This window comes from Benincasa hispida, chromosome 8, assembly GCF_027475165.1.
Source record: "Benincasa hispida cultivar pf3 chromosome 8, pf3_genome.v1.1, whole genome shotgun sequence".
NCBI lineage: Eukaryota > Viridiplantae > Streptophyta > Magnoliopsida > Cucurbitales > Cucurbitaceae > Benincasa > Benincasa hispida.
Genome location: NC_143485.1, coordinates 42874180 through 42898564, shown reverse-complemented (window position 1 = coordinate 42898564; position 24385 = coordinate 42874180). Strand labels below are relative to the sequence as shown.

The 24385-nt window shown below is 32.5% G+C and overlaps 3 protein-coding genes and 1 long non-coding RNA gene across 4 annotated transcripts; 3 read left to right on the top strand and 1 right to left on the bottom strand.

Moving 5' to 3' along the window:
* Positions 1–10127: 10127 nt before the first annotated feature.
* Positions 10128–12471, top strand: LOC150034605 (uncharacterized). The gene is made up of 3 exons (XR_016531294.1): positions 10128–10663; positions 11123–11325; positions 11414–12471. It is a non-coding gene; the product is annotated as an uncharacterized LOC150034605 (long non-coding RNA).
* LOC120083136 (protein NRT1/ PTR FAMILY 2.8) lies at positions 10133–12046 on the bottom strand. The gene is made up of 3 exons (XM_039038712.2): positions 11956–12046; positions 11649–11866; positions 10133–11574 (listed from the first exon to the last, which is right to left on the bottom strand). Exons 1-3 carry the CDS (start codon positions 12044–12046, stop codon positions 10135–10137), a joined length of 1749 nt encoding a protein of 582 aa, XP_038894640.1. The 3' UTR covers positions 10133–10134.
* A 1471-nt stretch (positions 12472–13942) lies between the features above and the next one.
* LOC120083134 (Leucine-rich repeat protein kinase family protein) lies at positions 13943–18613 on the top strand. The gene is made up of 13 exons (XM_039038709.2): positions 13943–14277; positions 14519–14654; positions 14757–14828; positions 14980–15051; positions 15132–15203; positions 15452–15523; positions 15610–15681; positions 16542–16648; positions 16736–16909; positions 16989–17321; positions 17422–17676; positions 17785–17918; positions 18182–18613. Exons 1-13 carry the CDS (start codon positions 14196–14198, stop codon positions 18404–18406), a joined length of 1806 nt encoding a protein of 601 aa, XP_038894637.1. The 5' UTR covers positions 13943–14195; the 3' UTR covers positions 18407–18613.
* A 177-nt stretch (positions 18614–18790) lies between these two features.
* LOC120083135 (Integral membrane HPP family protein) lies at positions 18791–22580 on the top strand. The gene is made up of 5 exons (XM_039038710.2): positions 18791–19847; positions 19990–20123; positions 20212–20359; positions 20453–20559; positions 22135–22580. Exons 1-5 carry the CDS (start codon positions 19487–19489, stop codon positions 22174–22176), a joined length of 792 nt encoding a protein of 263 aa, XP_038894638.1. The 5' UTR covers positions 18791–19486; the 3' UTR covers positions 22177–22580.
* Positions 22581–24385: the final 1805 nt, after the last annotated feature.

Genomic DNA, 24385 nt, shown 5'->3' with positions numbered 1-24385 from the left:
TATAATTTAATCCTATAATTTTTAAAAGTTAAAATTTAAATATTTCAATATCATAGTCAAGCTTTCTATCTAAATACTACAACATTTATGACTTAAGGTATAAAGTCTTAAATGTTAAAACAATTTAGAAATGTATTAAAGTATGAAAAGGTTGAAATGAAAATTAGAGAATAACTAAGTTTTTGTACCACAATTTTTGTAAAAAGGTATATAGATAAAATAATGAGACAATTGCAAATATAGACACTAGACCAAAAGTATTAGCAGATATAACATAATGTAAAAAAATTGCAAATACAACAAAATTTAAATAGTTTATCAGTGATAGACCATATTATTGGTAGGAGTCTATTAGTGATAGACCATATCACTAGTAAAAGTAGAAGTTTATCGCTGATAGACTTGTCTATATTTGCAATTTTTTAAAATTATGTTATACATTGGTTATTGTTTCTAAAAATGCTACAAATTGCAATTATCCAAAGAATTTTTTTTAATTTAAATAATATATATTTATATAATAACTAATTTACTATATATAACATATATCAAACTAAATGTTATATCTAATATAACATATAACTTATAGTTCATATTATATCATATATAATATTACCTATAGTTTAATACTCTCTCAATTAACATGTAGTATTTAATATGAATCAAATTTACATTAAATTTAACCTATAGCATTTATATGAATCATATTCATATAAATAATATTTGAATCATATTCAAATATTTATTTCCCTCAAATAAAACTTCATATTATAATGTATCAAATATATTATATTAATTATATCATATATAATCAATTTTCTCTTAATTTGAACAATTCAAATTAATCCAAAATTAATTTGATTCTCAATAACCCTAGTTGAGCTATTGAGAGGTCCTTATAGACCTATAGATTGAAGCTCCAATGGTACTTGGTTAATTTATTGAACTCTTTATTCCAATTAACCAACTTCCATTAACTACCGGTCACTCCATTAAAGATCGATAATTGCACTCTTCGCACCATAGATATATTTCTGTGTCCATTGGATATAACCAATCAACGATGCATTGACCCTTCACAAATTGCTCGTAAGTACAACTGGGCCAAAATTACCGTTTTGTCTCTGTAGATACATCTAACTCTTTAAATACCATCAACCCTTAATGAACAATAAATCATAGTCCAACAATGTCCAAACTCCTCTCGGGTCAGGAGCGGGTGTGAGGCCATATTGTTCAAGCCCCAGAATCAGCCCTTAAGGGAGCAATTTCTCTACTTTTCCTAACAATAGGGAAGAAGTGAATTCGTTCTTGTGAAGTTGTGTTCTCAACTCCCCAATCAGACGAATCCCCAAAATGGAAGGTATATTGAGTCAGGCTATTCTCACCTATGCAAATCAAATGATTGCCTTCATAGGCAGGAGTTCACAATTCACTAATGATTTAAGTCAAGTCATCTATGGTCATCCTGGTGAAATATAAGTCTCTTCTATCAACGATGCTATATAGCAAGGCTAATCATTTCGTGGTCCACTCTGATACAAACTTTTTGTGTAGAACACCCTCACTCACTTATCTCCACATGAATGATCAGGATCAAATCACTTGTAACACTTTACAATAATTGTAACAACTACAAAGCGGGTCATGTTCATAGTGTCACTAGGATAAAGTACCCAGTCTTATCCATTTACTACAGACCATTTAGGTTATATCTTAAACATGATCTACCTGTATGTCTCCACATATATGTTTAAGTTACAAAAGATAACCTTGGATCTTAGTTTATTGGTTTTTTGGGGTTAATGCTATATATCAAATAAAATATCTTTTTATTTTATTAGATAAATAAATTGTTTATACATTTTGATTACAAACTATAGAACCCACAAAGTTTAGGGCATCAACCCCAACAATAATAATTTAACTCTAACTCTTAGAGAATTACCTACAACTGTCATTTAAAAGCCAAAGACATGTATCCCTTTAGGAGAATAGAATCTATCTTCTTTTCTTGATTCATTAATCCTTAAACTCTCTCAGTTAGTAAGTGGATGTGTTAACCTTTAACATATAAAAATGTTTTTATTTAAAGTTGAACATATTTTCAAAACAACTTTTGAAAACATGTCTTATCACTAAAACCATTATACTCTGTGAAATATTTAGTAAAAATTTTTGGAGAAATTGAATTTCTCTTTGAAGAAACTCTAAATGTAGAGGACCCTTGAGCGGAAGCAGATCGTTCCAAACTTCATTGTGAAATAACTCAAACATGTACAATCATACTAAACAGATTATGCACATAAGTTAAATTACAGCATGCTTCGAATCAAATACAAAGGATACGAGAGACAATACCTTTGAAGAACTCTTTCTTCACGTATATCTCTCGAACAAACTCGAATGCAACGAGCAAGAACTCGATCTCCTTCGAACACCAACAACAAGTAAAACTCGATCCTCAAACACTCAGACATTACCACAAGATTGCCTTGGTATTCTCGATGTGAGAATCTAGGAGTTGTGGGCTCTAACTTATTTTGGATAGAGGGATGGATTGGTGTAAACGATCGAGTAAGCAACAGAAGTTTCGTGTAGAAGAAGGAAGCCTATCGCATAGACTCGATACTCGGTCGTTTAGAAAAAAAATACTATCGTATAGAAAACTCGATCTCTATCGTGTAGTCTCTCGATTAGTTATCTAATAACTTGTTTTCGTAGTAGATTTTGAAATCTAATTTCCTTTTATCTTATAGTTGTCATAAAACGGTGTAACTACCCACTAAGGCCGGTTATTGAGAAAAAGAAATATCAACTATCATATAATTAATAAATTATAAATAAATACAATAACTAACTTATCATATTATATTTATAACCTATAGTTTTAATATTGCATCATATGCAACATATAAACCATAGTTCTTTTTCTATTTTATGGCATTTAATATAAATCATATTTATATTAATTCCTCCAATCAAATAATAATGTATCAACTAAATCATATCAATTATATCATATATAATTGAATTAATTTAATTATATCATATATAATCAAATTCCCTCTTATTAATTTGAACATTTCAAACTAACCCAAAAACTGATTCTCAACTTGAATCCCTTGAGCCACCAAGGGGACCTTATGGACCTATAACTTGAAGCTCCAACAGTACATAAATAACTGACTAAACTCTTTAATCACATTATCCACCATCTATTAACTGTCGGACACTCTACTAAAGACCGACAACTGCACTCTTCGCACTACAAATATATTTATGTGTCCATTAGATATAACCAATCAACAGTACGATGACCCTTCATAAATCGCTCGTAAGTACAACTAGACCAAATTACCGTTTTGCTTATGTAGTTACATCTAACTTCTTAAGTACCATGAATCCCTCTAATGAACAATAGATCATAATCCCACTATGACTAAACCCTTCTCTGGCCAAGAGAAGGTGTGGCGCCACATTGTTCAAGTCCCAGAATCAGTCCTTAAGAGAGAAATTTATTCACTTATCCCTGCTTTGGGGAAGGAGTGAATTACATCTTGTGTAGTTGAGTTCCTAGCTCCCCAATCAGAAAAATCTCCAAAATGGTAGGCGTGTTGAGTCGGCGATCTGATCACTCTCACCCATGCAAATCAAAGGACCACCCTCATAAGCAGGATTTCACAACTCACTAAGGATTAAGGTCATGTTACCTATGGTCATCCTAGTGAAATGAAAGTCTTAATTATGAACGACGTTATATAACGGGACTAAACATTTTGTGGTCCGGTCTTATACAAATTCCTTTGTATAGAATATTTTCGCTCGCATATCTAATACATGAATGATCAGGATCAAATCATTTGTAGCACTTTACAACATTTGTAACACCTACAAAGCGGGTCACACTCGTAGTGTCACAAGGATAAGGTATCACTCCTTAATCCATATACTATAGACCATTTAGGTTATCACTTAAAACACAATCCACTTGTATGTCTCCACATACATGTTTAAGTTACAACAATAACCATGGATCTTTGTTTATTGGTTTGTGGTTAATGCAACTAAAATATCAAATATTTCATAGACTGAAGTGAATAAAATATCATAATTATAAATCACAAAATATTTGTTCATACAAGTGTTTACAAACTATAGGACCCTATGAGATTTAGGGCATCAATCCTAAAACTCTTATGGTGATAAAAGCACCATATTCAACATAAATAAACAACATTTTAATGTCTCCCACTACTTTAACTGAGATGAGCTTCTCGTTGACAACAAGTAGAATTATTCCACTAAATTAAGTATTCACCAAGATTTATAACTTAATTGTAATAAAGAAATATTCTGATAGTGAATCATTAATCGACTATCAAGGCGTGAATTTGTATTCTCCATCAAGAACTTAGTAAATCAAATTCACTTATTCTTTTTTTTCCCTTCTTTTTGAGGTATTTCTAAAATTCCTCATCATGTGACATTCCAAACTAATTTGGAAACATTTTCCTTCTTAGCTCTAGTCATAATGATTTTCTTGGATGCTAATAATATTTAACTTTGGAGGTCATATAACGTCTCATGACTCCGACAAACAATATGTTTTATCATGACTTTATCTTATATTCCAGATATATCATATGTTATGTAGATAATAAAAGTAAGCTATCATTGCAAAGATTATTCATGAACACTTCATAAATTGACAGCATTTTTTTTTTTATAGAAATTTTCACAAAAAGACAAAATTGTACTGTCATTATGTGTTAATGACATTTTTTGAAGTAACATATTTATCAAACCCTTTGCCTTATATCGGCAATCAAAAAATAAAATTCTTGAGATGAAAAGACATAACTTTGAATTATATAAAACATGTTAATTGACTATACACAATCTATTCATTCTAATTCAATATAGAAATTAAAAGATGAACTCAATAGATTTAATGTGAATCTCATTCATATTAATTCAAAATTTCTATTACTATGATACTCCAATGAGTTAGAATAAAAGCCACATTAGGTCAGTCAGTTACTCCTTCACTGAATTGAGACATACTTAACCAAATATTACACCAGAATAACTTTTATTCCTATAATATTTAGTTACCATATTTTGGTCAAGGAACCAGTAACTTGCTTAACAATTTCTTGTAAGTGTAACCCTTTATTTTAGACTCTAAAGTTTCGTCTTAATGAGTCAATCGTAGGGAAAAATCGATTGAGGCAACAACTAAAGCAATCCTATCCATTTTTGGAATTTAAGTAAAATTTTATGCAAATGCCATCCGTAGAGGGACACAAGCAAAAGTGTCTCGAGGTCGAACATGAAATTTCAATACAAAGTAATGAAGAAGACCGTGGGATGTGTTGACATAATTCTCTCTCCCACTTACTATAAACACTCTCTTCATTCACCTTGATATTGACCTACACAAACACCATCCGCAGGGGGACACAAACAAAAGTGTCTCGAGGTCAAGCATAGATCTCACTGTGTGAACTATTTAGGGAGAAATGTGAAAAAGAAATTGAAGTATCATATACATCGTTTTCCTCCCACTGAGTATTTTACAAATGAGGGTTCATTACTTAGGTAAATTAAGCTAATAAATTTATCTAAGTGAATTGTTAAATTGTCCTAATATAACTCTTATATTAGATAGTTTAGCAATATATGATTCTTGTTTATTAAACACTTTAATAAACCTAATCATTTATTGTATGCTTGTAACATTACTGTTTAATTCACCTTTCAAATCGTTTCCCAGGTAAGGATGTTCCTTTTTTGTCAGCTTAAATACTTAACCTTAGATAGAACCTTCCTTAGACAAAGGTCCCTTATAGACAGTTATGTTATAAGTTTAATCTAATTTAATCCAATTAACCAGATATTAAAAGATTAAACCTATTTCTATTCGTATTAGAAATATTATTGATACAAGTCTATGTGAAATCAATTTTAAACCATTTAAAATTAATTTTAATCTATGTTTACATGCAACTCTTGATTATAGATTTTAATTCTAATTTCATTAACTAATAACACTTATTAAGAAAATGAAACAATTAAAACCTATACATGCATCTAATGACATACTTTAAAAATATAACAATTATATTTTTCGAAAATGGTGTCATGCTTCTTGTATCTCCATTTTCATTTCATTACACATAATATTTATATAATAAAGTAATGAGAATAAATAACATACATCCAAACTATATATTATAATAAAAATTATATAAAATGATGCATGGACATGTTATCAATGCATGCAATCATATAATATAATAATTATATATAATATGATGCATAAACATGCTTAATTAGTCATGCAACTATATAATATACCACTTATATTAATAATAATGCATGAAATCATATTTATCCTATGGTGGAATTTTTATACTATATGACATATACTATGCAATATAATAAATAAATCATACATCACATATATAACAAAAAATTAAAGCAATTTCCAATCGAAATTAACATTCTAAACATTAATTAAATTAATATAACTTTTATATTAATTTAATTAATGAAAATATCATAAACAATTGATTATTATAAATTAATAATAAAATAAATACAAAACTGCTCCACAAAACTGTTGGCAAGGCTCGAACCACGATTCAGAATAGCAACTGATGCGTGCGAACCGTCTTTGAAGCATCGACGCTTCAGCCAAGCGACGCAACGCTGGCTTTTGATTTGCTACAGCATTGCCCTACACTACACACAACATCCCAACGCTCTACTGCAACGTTGCAACATTGCTGCCGAGCATTACGATATTGGGCATTCTACCTTACAACGTAGGGTACCGCGTCACAACGTTGTGTACTACACTCAAAGGCAGAATGTTTCCTCTGCTTCGATTTTTCATCTGTTCTTGTTCTAATGGCCATCGAACACTTCAGCAACCCTAGCAATTGAATAGACATGGACATACAGACTTAATAGCGAAAATTAAAAACCCAAATTATCGGGCAATTAAAACTTTAAGCACTTTTAAAGCGGTAGATCTAAGCCAATTTCGAAAACATCCAAACTGCAAATCTAGAACATACATTCACAATGAAATGCTTTAAATCCCATTTAAACTCTGAATTGATATTCGAAAATGAAAATCAGAAACAAAACCTGGATTTGATACCAATTAATGAGATTTTGAATATCCCCGAAGCAGAAGCAATTGACTGTCGTTGTCTCTCGATTTCGTTTTACAAAACATCAAGCATACAGAGTGACGGAAACATATGAAAAACAAAATAACTAAGCATGTTATTCTACTTAAGTTTAACAGAGAGGAAAAGGGATCTAGAGAAATTCACCTTTGAAGAACACCGTCTTCTACTTCCTCTTCACAGCACGAATACGACCACTGCTTCTCTCGATATCCCGAACTTGGCACCACCACGAACACAGCAGTTAATGAAGAGGATGCCATCACAATGTCTTTCTCGTTATTCTCAAGGTGAAAATCAAAGCGGAGTTTCATAGGCTCGTTTGGATTAATTTTGGTGAAGGGAGATTTTTGGTTGAGAGAACACAAAATCACAGAGAGAAGGAAAGAGGATGAAGAAGATGAATCTCTTCTGTGAAACTGTTTCACATTCTCTTCATCCCCAAAATTAACTCCCCATTATTTTAATTAAAATGAGAGAAGTTAAATAACTCCAGGAGTTATTAATTTAAATTCAAAATTTGAATTTAATTAATATATATTAACTACTTTCATATATATATATATAGAGGTTATATCACATATAATCTATAACCTATAGTTTATATTATATCACATATAATATAACCTATAGTTTATGATCTCTCTAAAACCTATAGCATTGATATGAATCATATCCATATTAATTTTAACCTATAATTTTTATATGAAACACATTCATATAATTAATATTTGAATTATATTCAAATATTTATTTATCTCATAAACTATATAGATTTTAATATAAATCATATTCACATTAATTTTAACATATAGTTTTTATATGAATCACATTCATATAATAAATGCTTTAATCATATTCGACTACTTATCTATCTCATAAAACTATATAATGTATCAAAATATATTATACTTTTTAATATATCAACATACACTATATTAATTGTATCTTATACGATTAATTTCCTTTAATTAATTTGAACAATTCAAATTAAACCTAAATTAATTTGATTCTCACTAATCCTTATTGAGCTAATGTGAGGACCTTATGAACCTATATCACATTCGAATGAATGGGATCCCGAGGAAATGGAAGCATGGTTAATTGTGGAGTTCTGATGGGATCTAATGCATTAGTGCTAGTATGATCACACCCCAAGTTCAGGGGTATATAAATGAACCGATATCACATCCGAATGAGAGGGATCTTGAGGATATGAAAGCATGGTTAAGAAAGGCTTAAAAGAATTGAAAGTTACTACCTATACCAATAAGGTGCACCTTCTTTTTCGGTGGTTCAACCATATGAACTCCAAAGTTATGCATGTGAGTGAGGACGCATGTGAGTGAGGACAAAGCATGCTGAAAGGATCGTAGAGGAATGTCAGGACGTCATAACTTATGTCTAGGATATCCCCACTCACGTGTCTTCACATGAACATATTTAAGTTACATACATGATCACCGGTGTATTAACCACATAACATACATGTTTAAGTTACATAAAATAATCTTGGATCGTTCTTTAATGAATTATTGCATATAAAATTAATCAACCATTGATTTAAATAACATATAATCGCAAGTCTTTAGGGCATACATCCCAACAATATCAATATCATAAATAGACATGTGATATAACAATGATAGATACGTATACAAAATTTTGATAAAAACTTTCTCGGTGGCTTTACAGTTTAGTACATTATTAATAAAACATTATGTGCTGACATGAAATGGCAACATTGTTTAATGTGTTATTAGTTAAAAAAATATGTAGTCTAACATTAAAATATACTAATTTTCCAAAAGAAAAGCATCTCATTTCGGTATAAAATCTTCAATTCAAAACTAGGAACTTCAATAATAATATTATATGCCTTTCGTGCCTTTTTTTCTTCTTCTTTTAGATTTGTGTTTTTTTGTCGTTTTCAAATTATCGATGTTAGGTGTAAAATTATTAATTATGTGACAAAAAATAGAGGTAATTAGATGATAATCAAAAGGTAGTCAGATGGCAATATCAGATAGCAATCAAATACTTAAAAAATAAAGAATTAATTAAAAATAAGTATATGATTGTAATTAGATAATAATCGAATACAAATCATATGACAATCACATGGTAATCAGATAGCAATTATATGACAATCAGATAACAATCATATGATTGGAAGTCAAAACTGAACAATGATACACACAATTATTCCTAAACACATTTTATTCAAGATTACCAAGAAAAGGACACAAAATTTCAATGAACTATTTAAGCTATCAATGTGATTGATCCAACAAGTACTTAGGGCTTTCGATAGACTGATGAATTCCATGATAACAAGAAATTGAAATGAATTGTTCGATGTCTGCTCATTCTCCCTTTTTCAATTCCCAGTGAACAATATGATCTTGACCAATCATTTGTTTAATTTAGTGGATCTGATACTTAGTTAATTCTTTGATTTTTATGTTCCTGGTGACAGATTAATTATATAATAATAATAAACTATAAATAAACTACTAGTGTTTTAATCATATTTATATATGTCAATGGAGTTTTCCATTTTACCAGGACTGACTAATTTTTATTTTTATTCTACGTATAAAATCGAAAATTGACCACTACATAATTAATTCGGTATGGATTTTATCATGAATTTATGTGTGCTATTGATACAAAATCGAAAATAAAATTAAGAAAGCTAGTTGAATAACAATCATAATGTTTAAATCGGTAAATTAAAATGCCTAAAAAAAAAATCCATAAATTAAAATTGTAATAAAAACAAAATAATAATAATAAATAATAGACAAACTACTCGTCCTTTTGAAAACAAGACCCTAATTTTAGTGTACAAAACTAAACTACTAGAGAGAAACCTGAAACCAAAATCCCTATATATTTGCCATGGTGCGCTCTGTTTCTGGTGCATTCAACATTCTTCATCCTTCACCGGCAAATCGCTCCGATCAACATTTTCCGTCAACTTCACTTTGCTATCATAACCCCTCACGAAACGGCTTGCGAAGAAGACGAAGTACAGTAGATTCAAAGTTCCGATCACGGCGATCGTGACATAGTAGTAGTCGAGCCTGTTCTGGTTTAGGTCGTGCCCACCTACCCATGGCGATTTTGCAGTTTTCGCGCTAACAATGTGTATCACATCAACTAGGAAAGAGCTTAAATAGCTCGCTACTGAGAGTGTGAGGAAGAAGATGGCTCCTGCAACTGTTCTCATATGCTCCGGCATATGCATTGTGAAGAACTCCATTAGGGCTACCAATGCAAATGCCTCCATTAAACCGGTGAGAGCATGCTGCGGTATCAGAAACGCGAAACTTGTTGGTGAAACGAACGACCCAGTTTTCAAAGCAGCGTCTCTTCGATGTTTCTCGACAATCCCTGAGACGATCATACTCAGAATCGACAAGACGATCCCTATAGTGATTCTCTGTTCCATTGTAAGTCTTCTCTCTTTTCCGGTGAATTTTTTTCCCAGTTTGATGAAAACCCTCTCGTAGATTATGATCCATATAGATAGAGATATCATACCGGCTAAGTTCATCCAGCCGGGTGGGAATTTGAAATGGGGTCCGATTGATCTGTTTGATTGCATTGCTTGAAGAATCCCAAATGTGTTTGGTTGATTGAATACTATGAAACACCCAATTCCTGATATCCAAACGGGAATAATCGACACTAGGCATTTGAGTCCTTCCACTTGTTGTAAACTGCATAATCTCCATGGATTCTTAGGTTTTCCCTGTTCATCCAATTCCTCTTCTGGGTTCACTATAATCGCAGCTCTATCCAGCCATTTGAATCTCTCTGTGTGAATGAGCTTTTCCCCACATGAAGAATCCTCCATTGGTGGGTCATAAAACGAGTAAGATGAAACAGAATGTTTTCGTCTTCTACAGGCAGCAATAATGACCCTGGACATATCAGTAAACATGCTTCCTCTAGGCTCAGCGATGATGTAAGTATGGCGACCCATCAAGAAAATCGAGATGGAGAAGAAGAAACAAATGGTGGGTATGGCAAATCCAAGGGTCCAACTTACATTGGTCTGAACATAAACGACACCAGTGAGAGCTACAAGCAAAGCAATGGTGAAAGAAAGGTACCACCAATTAAAGAAGCTTTCTAATTGAGACTTCCCCTTTTCTGTGGTGGTGTCGAATTGATCAGCTCCAAATGCAACATTGCAGGGACGAATGCCACCGGCGCCAATCGACAACAGACCGAGACCGGCAAATAGAACAAGGAGCTGCCAAAGATGTGGCTGTGGGCAATGGCCTGAATCTTCAGCATTGCAATGAGGAGGCCTGAGCTGGTGGAGAGCTGCGGTGAGCATAACAGTCCCCATTCCCTTTTTTAAGACAAAGAAGATTAGATTCGACATAAATGATGATGAATTCAACAAGGGAAAAGTAAAAGTAGTACCAAGAGTGATGCAATGGAGCCATAGAGGAGGGTGCGGTAGCGGCCAAGACAAGTATCAGCAATGAAAGCACCGGCTAAAGTGGCAACATTGGAGGTTCCACTCCAAATATTAACCACATTAACAACAAAAATGCCATTGACATTGTATTGGGTGCTGAGATACACAGTGATATTGGATATCAAACTCATGGATGACAGCTTCTCAAAAGATTCATTCCCTTCAAAAGAGGAAGAAGATCCATTCAAAACCAAAGAAAGCACAGATCAGTTTATAGTGTATGATGTTTAAGTAATGACTGTTACTGACCGATGATGTATTTGACGGCGCGCCATCCTCCTAGTCTCCGGCGAGGGGTTGGAGTGGGGTGGGAGGAGGAAAGTGAAGATTCCAAATCCATGGTGGCTGTGTAAGGAGGTTGTGGAAGGAGAAGTACTAAAAGGGAGTGAAGGAAATTAACAGTGGTGGAAAAGGTCTAAATAGAAGTAAGTGGTTGATGAGGATTTTTTTATTGATCCTATTTTCCCGTTTTCAGCTTCCCCATCCCCAACTGCTTCACTCTTCTTCTCCAACACCAATTCCATGGCTATACAGTTATACATTTTGTTCAATTCTTTTTTTTTTTTTTTTTTAAAAAAAAAAATTTATTCAATAATTTTATTGAAGTTTCATATTTTTACTTTCGTACTTGGAATTCTATTCCATCAAATTGTTCCCAAAAATATTTTTACTTTAAAGTAAAAGTGTGTAAAAATTAGAATAAGTTTGTGATATTATTTCCTGTTATATAGAAAATTAAGATTGTTCTTATTTATTTCGTTTAAATCATATACATAGGAAATTAAAATGGTTGTTTTATTACATCTCAAAAGATGACATTAAGTCAATAAGAACGTAGCTCAACCAGCATAGTGTTCATACTATCAACCTCGTGGTTTGAGGTTCGATTTCTCCACCCCATGTTCATGTATGTTTTTCAATTTTTACATTTGAGTTATTGCATCATTTTTCATATTATTCTAAGGAAAAAAATTATCAGTGTTTTTTAGACAAATTTCAAGTTCAAGAGTAAAATTAAAGTTTAATCTGGTAATTATTTGATTTTTTATTTTTAATTTTTGAAAATTAATGTTACAAATACTTCTATCATGTAAATTATTGTGCAAAATATGATTAATTTTCAATGATATTTTGTATAATCTAATATTTTAAAAATTATAGATATGTTAATTGTGAAAATCGAATTTTGTGTCTACCTAAGACGTTAAGTTGTAAACCTAAACATCTATTAAACAAAAACTTTATTACTTTTGGATGCATTCTTGGAATTTCAACATATTTTTTAGGGTAAATATCTACTTATTGTTAGTGATTTTTTTTTTTCACTTGATTCATTTAAAATTAAATCAAAATCACCTGAATGCGATATTCTTTTCAACAAATCATCGCATAAATCTTTCTAAAAATTGCTTTAAGTTTAATGAAAAAACTTTATTAACTACTCGATTCTCATATTTGCCTATAATTTCCATTAATCTATTCAGACATTAACAGTTGATTTTTTTTTTTTTTTAATTTTTTAATAAAGTGGTTTAGGTTCAAATTGATAATTATTTGTTTGAAAATTTAATTCATCAACCCCAATCTTATAAATTGATTTCTTACCACTATCCTAGAAGTTCCAAATTCCAACTATCGACCAGACTGAAAGTTTCTGGTGTTTTACCTTTTAAGAAATGAACAGTAATTAGAAAAAGTTATAATAATTATTCTTATAAAATAAAATAAACTATAAGAAAAGGTTTTTTTTATCAACAATTTTAAAAACAAGCTAAATTTTGAAAATTAAAACAAATAATTTTTTTTCTTTTTTGAGTTTGACTCAGAATTCAACTATTACATAGATATAATAAATGAAGATGAAATATGCTAAGTTTTAAAAAATAAAAAATAAAATGATTACTAAACATGCATTCTTTGTAAAAATATTTAAAGAAAAATTATTTTAAATAAAAAAATTATTGAAATTATTTATAAATAATAATAAAATATTACTGTCTATGGCAATCACTATAGATTACTGCACAATAAAATTTTGTTATATCTTTAAATATTTTGATTTATTTTTTATATTTAAAACTATTAAAAGCAGGAATATCCTACGGACGTTTCCATTGTATACAACTGATATAAACAATTTCCATCAAACACGTGTCCATGTTTGGAGAAAAGTAACGATCAATCGAGGGAAAAATTCCAAAAATAACTTTTGAATTTTCTCGATTGCGTTTCATTTGCACAACTCTCAATGCCCACTTTGAAAAAAAGCCTGCCCACTCTGCTCTCCTGAATTGCAGGAAACTAAATTTCTCTCTCTCATCTGTTCAAATGATTATTCAGTTTAATAATGGCGCCTTCTTCTTCTTTTCATTTCCATTTTTTCACACATCACAAGCTTCTTTCGCACTCCAACTCTTCTCTTTTTATCATCACTCTCAAAACCCTTGTCTAACTCAACCCCAGCAACCTCAATCTGCAAGAAATTTCAAATGGGCATGTTTGTTTTGGTTGTTTCATCGCTTTTACTATCAACCCTTTTCAGCTCTCGCACTTTTGCTCTCACCCCAGATGGTAATTCTCATTTTCCGTTTCCTCCCCTGGTCCAGTTCTTTCATTTGTCACTTTTTTTCATTTGGGTATGCCGAAAACTGCTATTATGTTGATGCTTTTGAGCTAATCAAATAGAACAAGTGCTTTGTTGTGGCGTATTCTCTGTTTCATTTGAATGATTCGATCAGTTTTTATCATTCTTATCATTATATTCAAATAACACAAAGCAATTTTCTGCGTTCTTAAATTCTTAATTTCACAGGCTTAACGTTGTTGGAAATTAGAAGCGCGTTTAACGATAGCAAAAATCTCCTTGGTGATTGGGAAGCTTCTGACGAGTTTCCCTGCAAATGGTCTGGTATATCTTGTCACCCTGAGGACCAACGGGTTAGCTCAATGTATGTAATCTCACTTTCCACATTTGCCTTCCTCCTTTATTTCAGGATTGTATTGCATCTTCTGCAAATTGTTCTTTTGATTTTTGGTTTGGGATGTTTCAGTAACTTACCTTACATGCAACTTGGAGGAATCATTTCTCCCAGCATTGGTAAACTCGGTAGATTACAAAGACTGTATGTCCTGAAGAGCCATTTCTTCCCCCACATTTTTTATTTTCCCTCCTCTCAATAGTATGATGGGCAAGAGGCTGAAGTTTAGAAACTTTATGATTTAAAGAGATTACGTCTTTCTCCCTCATTTTCTTTTGTATGTTAACCAAACCAGGGCACTTCACGAAAATGGCTTACATGGAAATATTCCTAATGAAATCACTGAATGTACTCAGCTCAGAGCTCTGTAAGTGAAACGTGTTGTAACTACTATTGCCATACCATATATAGACATTATCCTCATGCACTTTTTGACCATCTGCATAGGTATTTGAGGTCTAATTATCTCCAAGGTGGTATACCATCGGATATTGGAAACCTTTCTGCTCTTACGATACTGTAAGTTTTTTCTGATTCGTTTGACATTTTTTGAGTCTGTCATTGTTACATGCTATTTGAGATTGTGATTTAGTCAATATAAAACATGTAATTGACTGGGGGCCATTTTATTTATATTGAAGTTGTTTGACAAAATGCTACCTGATCTTCTTTTTGGCACTATTTGTTTGTACTAAATTAGTAAAATTGGGGACTTCTCCTTTTATATGATTATTGCATTTTTTTTTAATATTGAGGTTTAAATTTAGGGATTTGTCAAGCAATTCATTAACGGGTGCTATTCCATCATCCATTGGTCGTCTCCCGCTTCTGCGTCATTTGTAAGTTGAATTGTAGTTGTGGCACAACAAGAGTTGACTTAACACTTTTTGTTGTTGTTATTTTATCGTTTTCATTTCATTCACAGGAATTTGTCCACAAACTTTTTCTCTGGGGAAATACCTGATTTCGGAGTTCTAAGCACATTTGGAAGCAATTCGTAAGTACTCTACTCTTAAATCACATGTATTTTCCAAAATTTACATTCATACTAATTTTTTTTAATCATATATGAAACGTGATTTCCTATACCTAAAATTTGAACCTCCTAAAGTGTTGAAACTTTAGAATTTTGAACAAGGCTATTATCATGTGTTTTGGTTATATGTGGTTAACCCTTCTATGGTTTTAAAATATTCAAAAGAGACTTTGCAGTTGTCTTCATCAATTCATGTGTCTTGCACCTTGCCAATCAGCTTACATGATTGCAGCTAACTTAACTAGCATGGTTCTGATCAAATAACATTTATAGACTATATTTAGCAACTACGGATGATTTAGTACTTATGTTTACGCAAACATGTAAACAAATAATAGAGTTAGGATTTAATTTTCTTCATCACTAGAAAGGAACTGTGTACTTCTACTGTAAGCATAGAGATGGATATATAACTCATTAGGAACTTCGGGGTATAGAGCATCCTTCTAACCAGGGTGAAGGACATTATAAATCAGGCCTCCAGTTGGCACCGTTTGAAGCAATAAATCGAGAAAGATTTAGATACTGTTCTAACTCCCTTTCTACATCTTCAAAAAATCTTCTCCGTCTTCCTTAGAGTCCAAATTCCATGGGTGGACCATCAGCCATGGGGTACTGCATATAATTGCAGGATGGCAATGGGAGGCATTCTGATAGGGGTACTGTTGTGGTTTTTCTAATTCCTTGCTTTCTCCCTCATAATTTTCTCCCCATTTTCTTCTTTCCTCTTGGATTGGAAGAGGATCCTGGCATTAATAGTATGGGATTCAACATCTCATCTTCTGAGCGTGTTGTATTGATAGTTTAGTGTGTAACTGCAGGTTCATTGGCAATCTAGATCTCTGTGGTCATCAAGTTAACAAGGCTTGCCGAACTTCACTGGGATTCCCTGCAGTGTTGCCCCATGCTGAAAGTGATGAAGCTTCTGGTTAGCTTGCTGATAAATGACATTTCAACTTGAATCATTTCTATCGCCTTGTAAAACTTAAAAGTTCTTGCTCACAATTTTCTGTAGTTCCTGTGAAAAAATCTTCACGCTACATCAAAGGGGTATTAATTGGTGCAATGTCCACTATGGGTGTTGCACTCGTGGTGCTTGTTCCATTCTTGTGGATACGGCGGCTATCAAAACAGGAAGGAGCTGCCAAGAGATATACAGAAGTTAAAAAGCAAGTGGTTCATGAACCAAGTAATCCTCAGTTCTCGTTGCAGGTTAAGTTTCTTCTCAAGTATTGTACAACTGATGCTAAACCTTCGCTGTACAACAGGCACAAAACTTATTACTTTTCACGGTGACCTACCATACCCATCATGTGAGATCATAGAAAAGCTGGAGTCACTGGATGAAGAAGATGTTGTCGGTTCAGGAGGATTTGGCATTGTATACCGAATGGTCATGAATGATTGTGGAACATTTGCTGTGAAAAAGATTGATGGAAGCAGAAAAGGTTCAGATCAAGTATTTGAAAGAGAGTTGGAGATTTTGGGTTGCATCAAACATATAAACTTGGTCAATTTGCGGGGATATTGTAGTCTTCCAACTTCAAAGCTTCTTATCTATGACTTTCTAGCAATGGGCAGCTTAGATGATTTCTTGCATGGTATGACTTTAACATGTACCAAGCCTTTTGACTAGGGTTCATGTTTAATGTCCTGTCAATATTGTTTCATATTTTCCATTTCTTCTGTATCATCATGCAGAACATGGACCAGAAAAACAGCCTTTGGATTGGAGAGCCCGTCTAAGGATAGCCTTTGGCTCTGCTAGGGGGATTGCATACTTGCATCATGATTGTTGTCCAAAGATCGTGCATCGTGATATTAAATCGAGTAACATTCTACTTGATGAAAACTTGGAGCCCCATGTATCTGACTTTGGACTGGCCAAGCTTTTGATTGACGATGATGCTCATGTCACAACTGTTGTTGCTGGAACATTTGGTTATTTGGCTCCAGGTGCTCATTAGTTCTGCATTTGAAAGAAATGTTTGATACAAAAATTCAAGAATGATTTGAAATATTTCCTTGCTCTGTTAAGTGGCTGAATTTGCTATTTCCACGCAGAATACCTACAAAGTGGGAGGGCAACTGAAAAATCAGATGTTTATAGTTTTGGAGTTTTATTACTGGAGCTGGTGACTGGGAAGAGACCAACTGATCCATCATTTGTAAAGCGAGGCTTAAATGTTGTTGGTTGGGTATGCTCTAAACTTTCTTTTTTGCCTTCTGCCCAGAACACTTCTTTAGCAAAAGTCATGTTAAACAATAACGAAAATTACAGTGATAAAATCCATTAGATAAAATCAAGTGAAACTTTAACACAATTTTGTTTGAGAAAATTAGTTTTGGCAATGTTCAAGGACAGTACTTGTACAGACAGACGTATATATTCACGTGCATAATTTATTTCCTTTTTCTGCCGTAAAAGTCCCAGTGTTACCAACATGATGTTATTTTATAGATGCACACATTATTGGGAGAAAACAAAATGGATGAGATAGTTGACAAAAGGTGCAAGGATGTCGATGCCGATACCGTAGAAGCGATTCTCGAAATAGCAGCCAAATGCACAAATGCCGACCCGGACAATCGGCCATCAATGAGTCAAGTTTTACAGTTTCTCGAGCAAGAAGTCATGTCACCTTGTCCTAGTGATTTCTACGAGTCTCAGTCTGATTATTCTTGAAACTTTCTGTAACAGAAATGCTTATTTAACCCCAGACCCGTGAATCTTCTGCAACTCACTTGCAGCATTTGAATATTTCATCTCTCCCAGTGAAATATGCAGATCATGGAGTTTGACAGTTTGGATGACTGTCTTGACTGGTAAGTTATAGATAATGTATGGTTTTGTAGAAAGAAAGTTGTGAATCATAATGATTAACTTTTTTTATATGTTGAAGTTGTGGCAAAAGGGTTGTTAAGTTTCAACTCCAAACGTTAAAAAGTAAACTCAAAGCCACCAAACTTTGCCACCTACTGCCACTAACTTTCTGCTGTCTCCTTTTCCTCTAAATTTTACACAATAGCTTTTTATATATAACTGGACATTCCTGAATCCCTGACAGATAAATGGCAGGTTTTTTTCCCCTTTTCTGTTATTTACTTTCAAGAAAGTCAAATCTGTATCAGAAGTTGACAATCGTTCTGCTAAAGGATTCTTATCAAACTCCTGACCCTCATGGTTGCTGTTCACTTCAAAGTGATTTAATTGCAACTGGGCTTTAAATCCCATTTCACTGATTGGGTGCTTTTAAGATTTTTGTTTAGTAATCCTAGATAAGGACAAGCACGACGGGACAAAAAAATAGAGAGACTGCTATTGTTTATTCATTTTTCCATTATTAATGTGATTTAACTTTTGGGTTTTTTTTTTTTTAATGTTTGAGAAGTGGCAACTATACAGAAATGGAGTTGTCTCTTTATGGGAATGACCTTTGGACCTCTTCAAAGGCCAAGTCTGCAACTGAGCTTCGACTTTTTTTTTTCTTCCTTCAAGTCTTCCTAACCTTTGTCCAAATCCCATTCCTCTCCAAATGGTGTCTTTGTCAGATTCACGTTTGAATTTACATTGCATGCCATTTAATATATTGATAATATTCTATTTTCTATATTTTTGTATATCATAAACGTCGTTTTGCGGCTTTTGCCATACTTTCTCTGTTTCTCTCGATCTTCCCCATATTTTGTCGCCAAATATCCAAAACAACGTCTGGTTGAGATAGAACTACGGAAGTTTGGAGGTGGGTTGAGGGTAAAATCCGGAATGAGCCTGCAATTGAAGCCTATTCATCACCACCTCCACCACCATGGCCGCCGCCATTGCCACAGTCAGGAGCCGTACCAACCCAGTTACAGAGTACAAATTCAAGCTCCATCGGCATCTCTGCACCTGAACCATTCATTCGTTTCTTTGCTGCCGAATTGCCATTTATTGAATGGAAATCGAGGGGTTTCGTTGGGATTATTCAACAATAGGAGGAAAAGACGATGTGGGGGTGGCGGCAGAATCGGTCACAGGGGTATTGTGGCGTCCGGCATTGCGGGGACACCGATTTCAGATGGCTCGAAATCAGAGAAAGGGTTTGTTTCTCCTCCCCTCAGTGACATCCTTTGGCCTTCTGCAGGTTAGTCGAGAAAAAACCCAAAAGGGGCTTAATTCTTGAACTTGTTTTTATGAGAATATCTCCATCAAACCCATGTTGTAAAACTGAAATTCGATGAGAAAACTGCGAATGGGTAATGTTTGTTTTGTAATTGATGAAACAGGGGCATTTGCAGCGATGGCAATGCTGGGGAAAATGGATCAGATTCTAGCGCCAAAGGGGCTCTCTATGACAATTGCACCATTAGGAGCCGTTTGTGCTGTCCTGTTCGCAACGCCCTCATCCCCTGCTGCTCGAGTACTCGCCATTTCTCTGATCTGAACCAAAAAGTTCGTATTGCCATTTTTTGCTGAATTGGGTTCTTTTTCTTCTTCTTTTGGTGCAGAAATACAATGTGTTCATTGCCCAGATTGGGTGTGCGGCAATTGGGGTTTTAGCGTTTACTTTGTTGGGGCCTGGATGGCTGGCTAGAAGCTCTGCTCTGGCTGCATCCATGGCGTTTATGATCTATACTGGTTCGACGCACCCACCAGGTTATAATGAAGCCACTCAATTTGTGAATGTGAGGCTCCATTGTGTTTATTTATGAATATGAATTTGATTTGATTTGATTGTAATTCTAACAGCCGCAAGTTTGCCGATACTGTTCATCGATGGAGCTAAGATGCAGCAGCTGAATTTCTGGTACGCTCTGTTTCCTGGTGCCGCTGGATGTATTCTCCTTTGCTTGATAGTAAGTTCTCTCCCCTCTTCTCTCTTCTTTCTTTTTTCTCAGCCCGTAAATGATTAATGATCTGTCCCAAAATTTAACTTTTTGGTTAAACGTATTATCGCATTTTATACTGTATCGGATTAGAGAGTCATAGACCTAATGCAATGATTATGTCTATTAAGATCTTCATTTTTCTCCACTCCATAGCAATATTCATGGCAAATGTGTGAGAAAAATGAAATTACAATAGACATTGCCAATGCATTAGGACTACAATAAATATGATCATCCATAACGAGATAGTAGTAATATACTTTAACATAAATAGGAAGTTAGATTCCATTTATTTGTAGGAGGCGATAATTAATCATTTAAATGGTTGTGAATGGACCTTCCATACACCTTATAAAATTCTCAATTTTATCTTTAATATATAAAAAAAAGGATGGCGATGACATTTTTTATTATATATATATATATATTACAATATTGGGAGTTGATTTATCATTAAATTATTGTTTAATATTATGCCAGGCTTGGAGCCTTGGATGTTACATGAAACTCAACCAAATCCATTTATTTCATATGACATGTCTACTTCTTAATATGTTATTAAAAGAGGACAAAAAAAAGTAGACAGAGCAATAATTTAAGGACATTATACCTCCTAATCTTTTGAGATTTGTATTTAGTTTTTAGAACTAAATCTCTCAGACTTTTGAGATTTGAATTTAGTTTCTATTTTATTTTTAAAGTTTTAAAATTTGATAGGTTCAATCCTATAGTTTGAGAGTGTATTTAGAATGTATTTTCAAATATTTAATTTAAAAAATAAGTCATTTTAGAAAAAATTAGAATGCTCGACAACCATTCAAAATAGGTTTTGAAGAGTATTTTCAACAATTTTTGTCAAAAGTATTAAAATAAAAATGAATTTTTTGAAAAAAAAAAATTTCCCCTTAAATCAATCCAAATGGGCTTTGAATTTGATTTCTTACTCGTATTAGTTTTAGATTATGTATGGAGTAAGAAAAAGCAATAAATAATCCAAGAAAAATAAATAAATAATCCAACTTATTTTTAAAAAATACACATGAATATAATCTTGACAATGTATATAAATATCTTTGTTGTCAAGTCCACAATTTAACTCTATAGAGACATTTGAAAACTAATCTCAAACGTTGTGGATTAATGAGTAGTTGGTTTCAAATCTCTATAACCACAAGGGAAAAATTTGAAGACCAAATATAAATTAAATTTAAGCTTTAGAAAGGATAAGTATATGTAAGTTCTTACCAAAGGTAGTAATTAGGAAATTTTATAAATTGAGGTTGGAATGAGTAATATAAAAGGTTTAGGGTGAAATTGAGAATTGCATGAGAAATAGGGATCATAAGAGTGAAAATGGAGAGTTTAGGGTCATATTACACAAATTTCAATTTTAAATCTGTCTTTGCATATGTTACAACCTATTAGACACAAAATTGAAAATTTAGAGATGTACCGAAGAATCTTTAACATGAATTTTTTTATACAAAGAATAAAATTGTAATTATTCCATAAAATGTGTATGGTTTTTTTTCTCTCTTGCAGCAAGAGTTAGTGATGTTCTTGAAGGAGAAGTTCAAATTTTAAAAGTGTGGGAAAGAATGTCACACAGTGAACAGCCATTATTGAAGGTCTCCCAAAGCTCATTTTTGTGGGTTTTGATTTAGTGAGAACAACCCTTATGATCTGATGGAAAATAATTCATTCCTCCAATAAATATTTTGGTCCCATAATTCTTAATCCAAGGACATCCTCCTTTGGACCCATCCTAAAAATTTCAACCCCACACACCGCATTCAATCAATTGCCTTTTCATTCTTAAATTAAGTTGTAAATTTATCCCCCCATACTCTCTGTTTTTTGAGCTTTGAAAAGTGTATTTCTTTGGTTTATGGAAAAAGAATGATGTTATTATTACTTTTTTTTTTTTTTTTTTTTTCTGACAATGATTCTTAGATTGATATAATATTAAAATTATCTTCACCTATTAACTTTTGATTAGAGATATCCATTTTTTCATGAGATCCACCCAAATGAGGTGGAGAATTTTCTCCTTGTTGAATGAACGGAACGATGTGTATGTATATATATGTATATAGTGAGTATTTGGTTCACCAACTTCATAAGTTGATGTTAAATAACTTAACTTCAATAGTGTTTACTATTGAAGTTTGCACATTTATCGATGAATAAATTTAAAAGTTGCTAAAAATAAACAAATTAGAAAAGCACGAGGAATTTTCTTTGCAGTGAGCTCGATCCCTACGCCTACATGGATGAGGATTGAAATATGGATGGGGAAGGGATCTCGTGGACTTCTCTACTTTTGGGTCAACAAGTGGTTTAACATGATATTAGAGCAAGTGGTCTAGCAGGTCTCATGCAATGTTATTTTCTCCAATTAATAATAATTTATACTTGTCGGATCTTCTACATATTTAGCTCACAATTGAGGGATCGACTTAGTGAATTAAGAGGTGTTTGATAAATGGGTATGAGTTATTGGGTTGGGTGGGTATTTATTACCCATGTTTGTTAAGCCCATAAAGAAAACCTATGGGTTATTAAAACCCATTTTTTACCCACTCAAAACTATCATTTTTTATCCCCTCAAAACTAATCCTAAAAATCAATATATTTTCATTTCTTTCTCTCTTTGCTGTTTGGATCCCCAAATATACTATCCATATTATATAAAAATAAACTGTATGATATGTGAAATAATAAAGTTAAGTTAGCAAGATTCAATATATATACATACAATATACCAATTAATAATTGGGATAATTACCTTCAATATATATACATACAATATACAATATACCAATTAATTGAGCAGCAATATGAAATATATTTTGTTGGTATGTTTTATCAATCGAAGAGAATTAGAATTATTACAGTTTCTGAAAAGAATATATGAAAAATAATATATTATATTCTACAAATTGAGAAAAAAAATTGAGATTGTCCGGTTTATGTCATAAATGATTTGAGAAAATATGTGTATATTTGAAAATTAATCAACAATACAAAAGCATAAAACTAAAAAATAAAAGAATGAAATAAAAAAAAAAAACAAACAGAAAAAAATATAACTAATCTCATTCACAAAAAAACTGCATCAGATCTTTCAACTCAACTCAACTCTGCACAACAAACACAGACAATAATTACCAACTCAACTCAATTCTACAAACAAACACAGACAATTTAACTCCCCAGATAATTTAACTCTCCAGATAATAATTACCAACTCAACTCAACTCTCTACTTTTATCACATACCAAACACACCTTTAATGTGTTTCTATGGGGTTTTTTCATTATTTATTTTGTATTTTGACTCTCTATAATTTAAAATTTCAAATATTGGTTCTCTAATTTGTATTAGTTTCAGGCTTAACCCTTATTAGATAAGTGAAATTGTAAACACCCTTTAACTTATGGAAAGGGTAATTGAGAGTGAACCTGAAAAATATTACATCTCAATTGATAATCATTTTATTTATTTTTAATTTTTTTAAAAACAAAATTTATAAGTAGAAATAACGTTTATACACCCAATTTTAAAAGATAATAATCAAATTCTGACAAGTTGTTAGGGTTGTAAAGAATGCTTATACAACAATAGCTTCTTCGTAACTTTATATTAATAAAAATAAGTAGAAACTACAATTTGCATAATATAAATAAAAATTTATTTGAGAGATTGTTAGATTGGTTGAGATTATGATGTATATAATTTCTAGGTCAGAAATATAGTTTAGTGGTTAAAACTTATCTTATTGAGCTTGTTA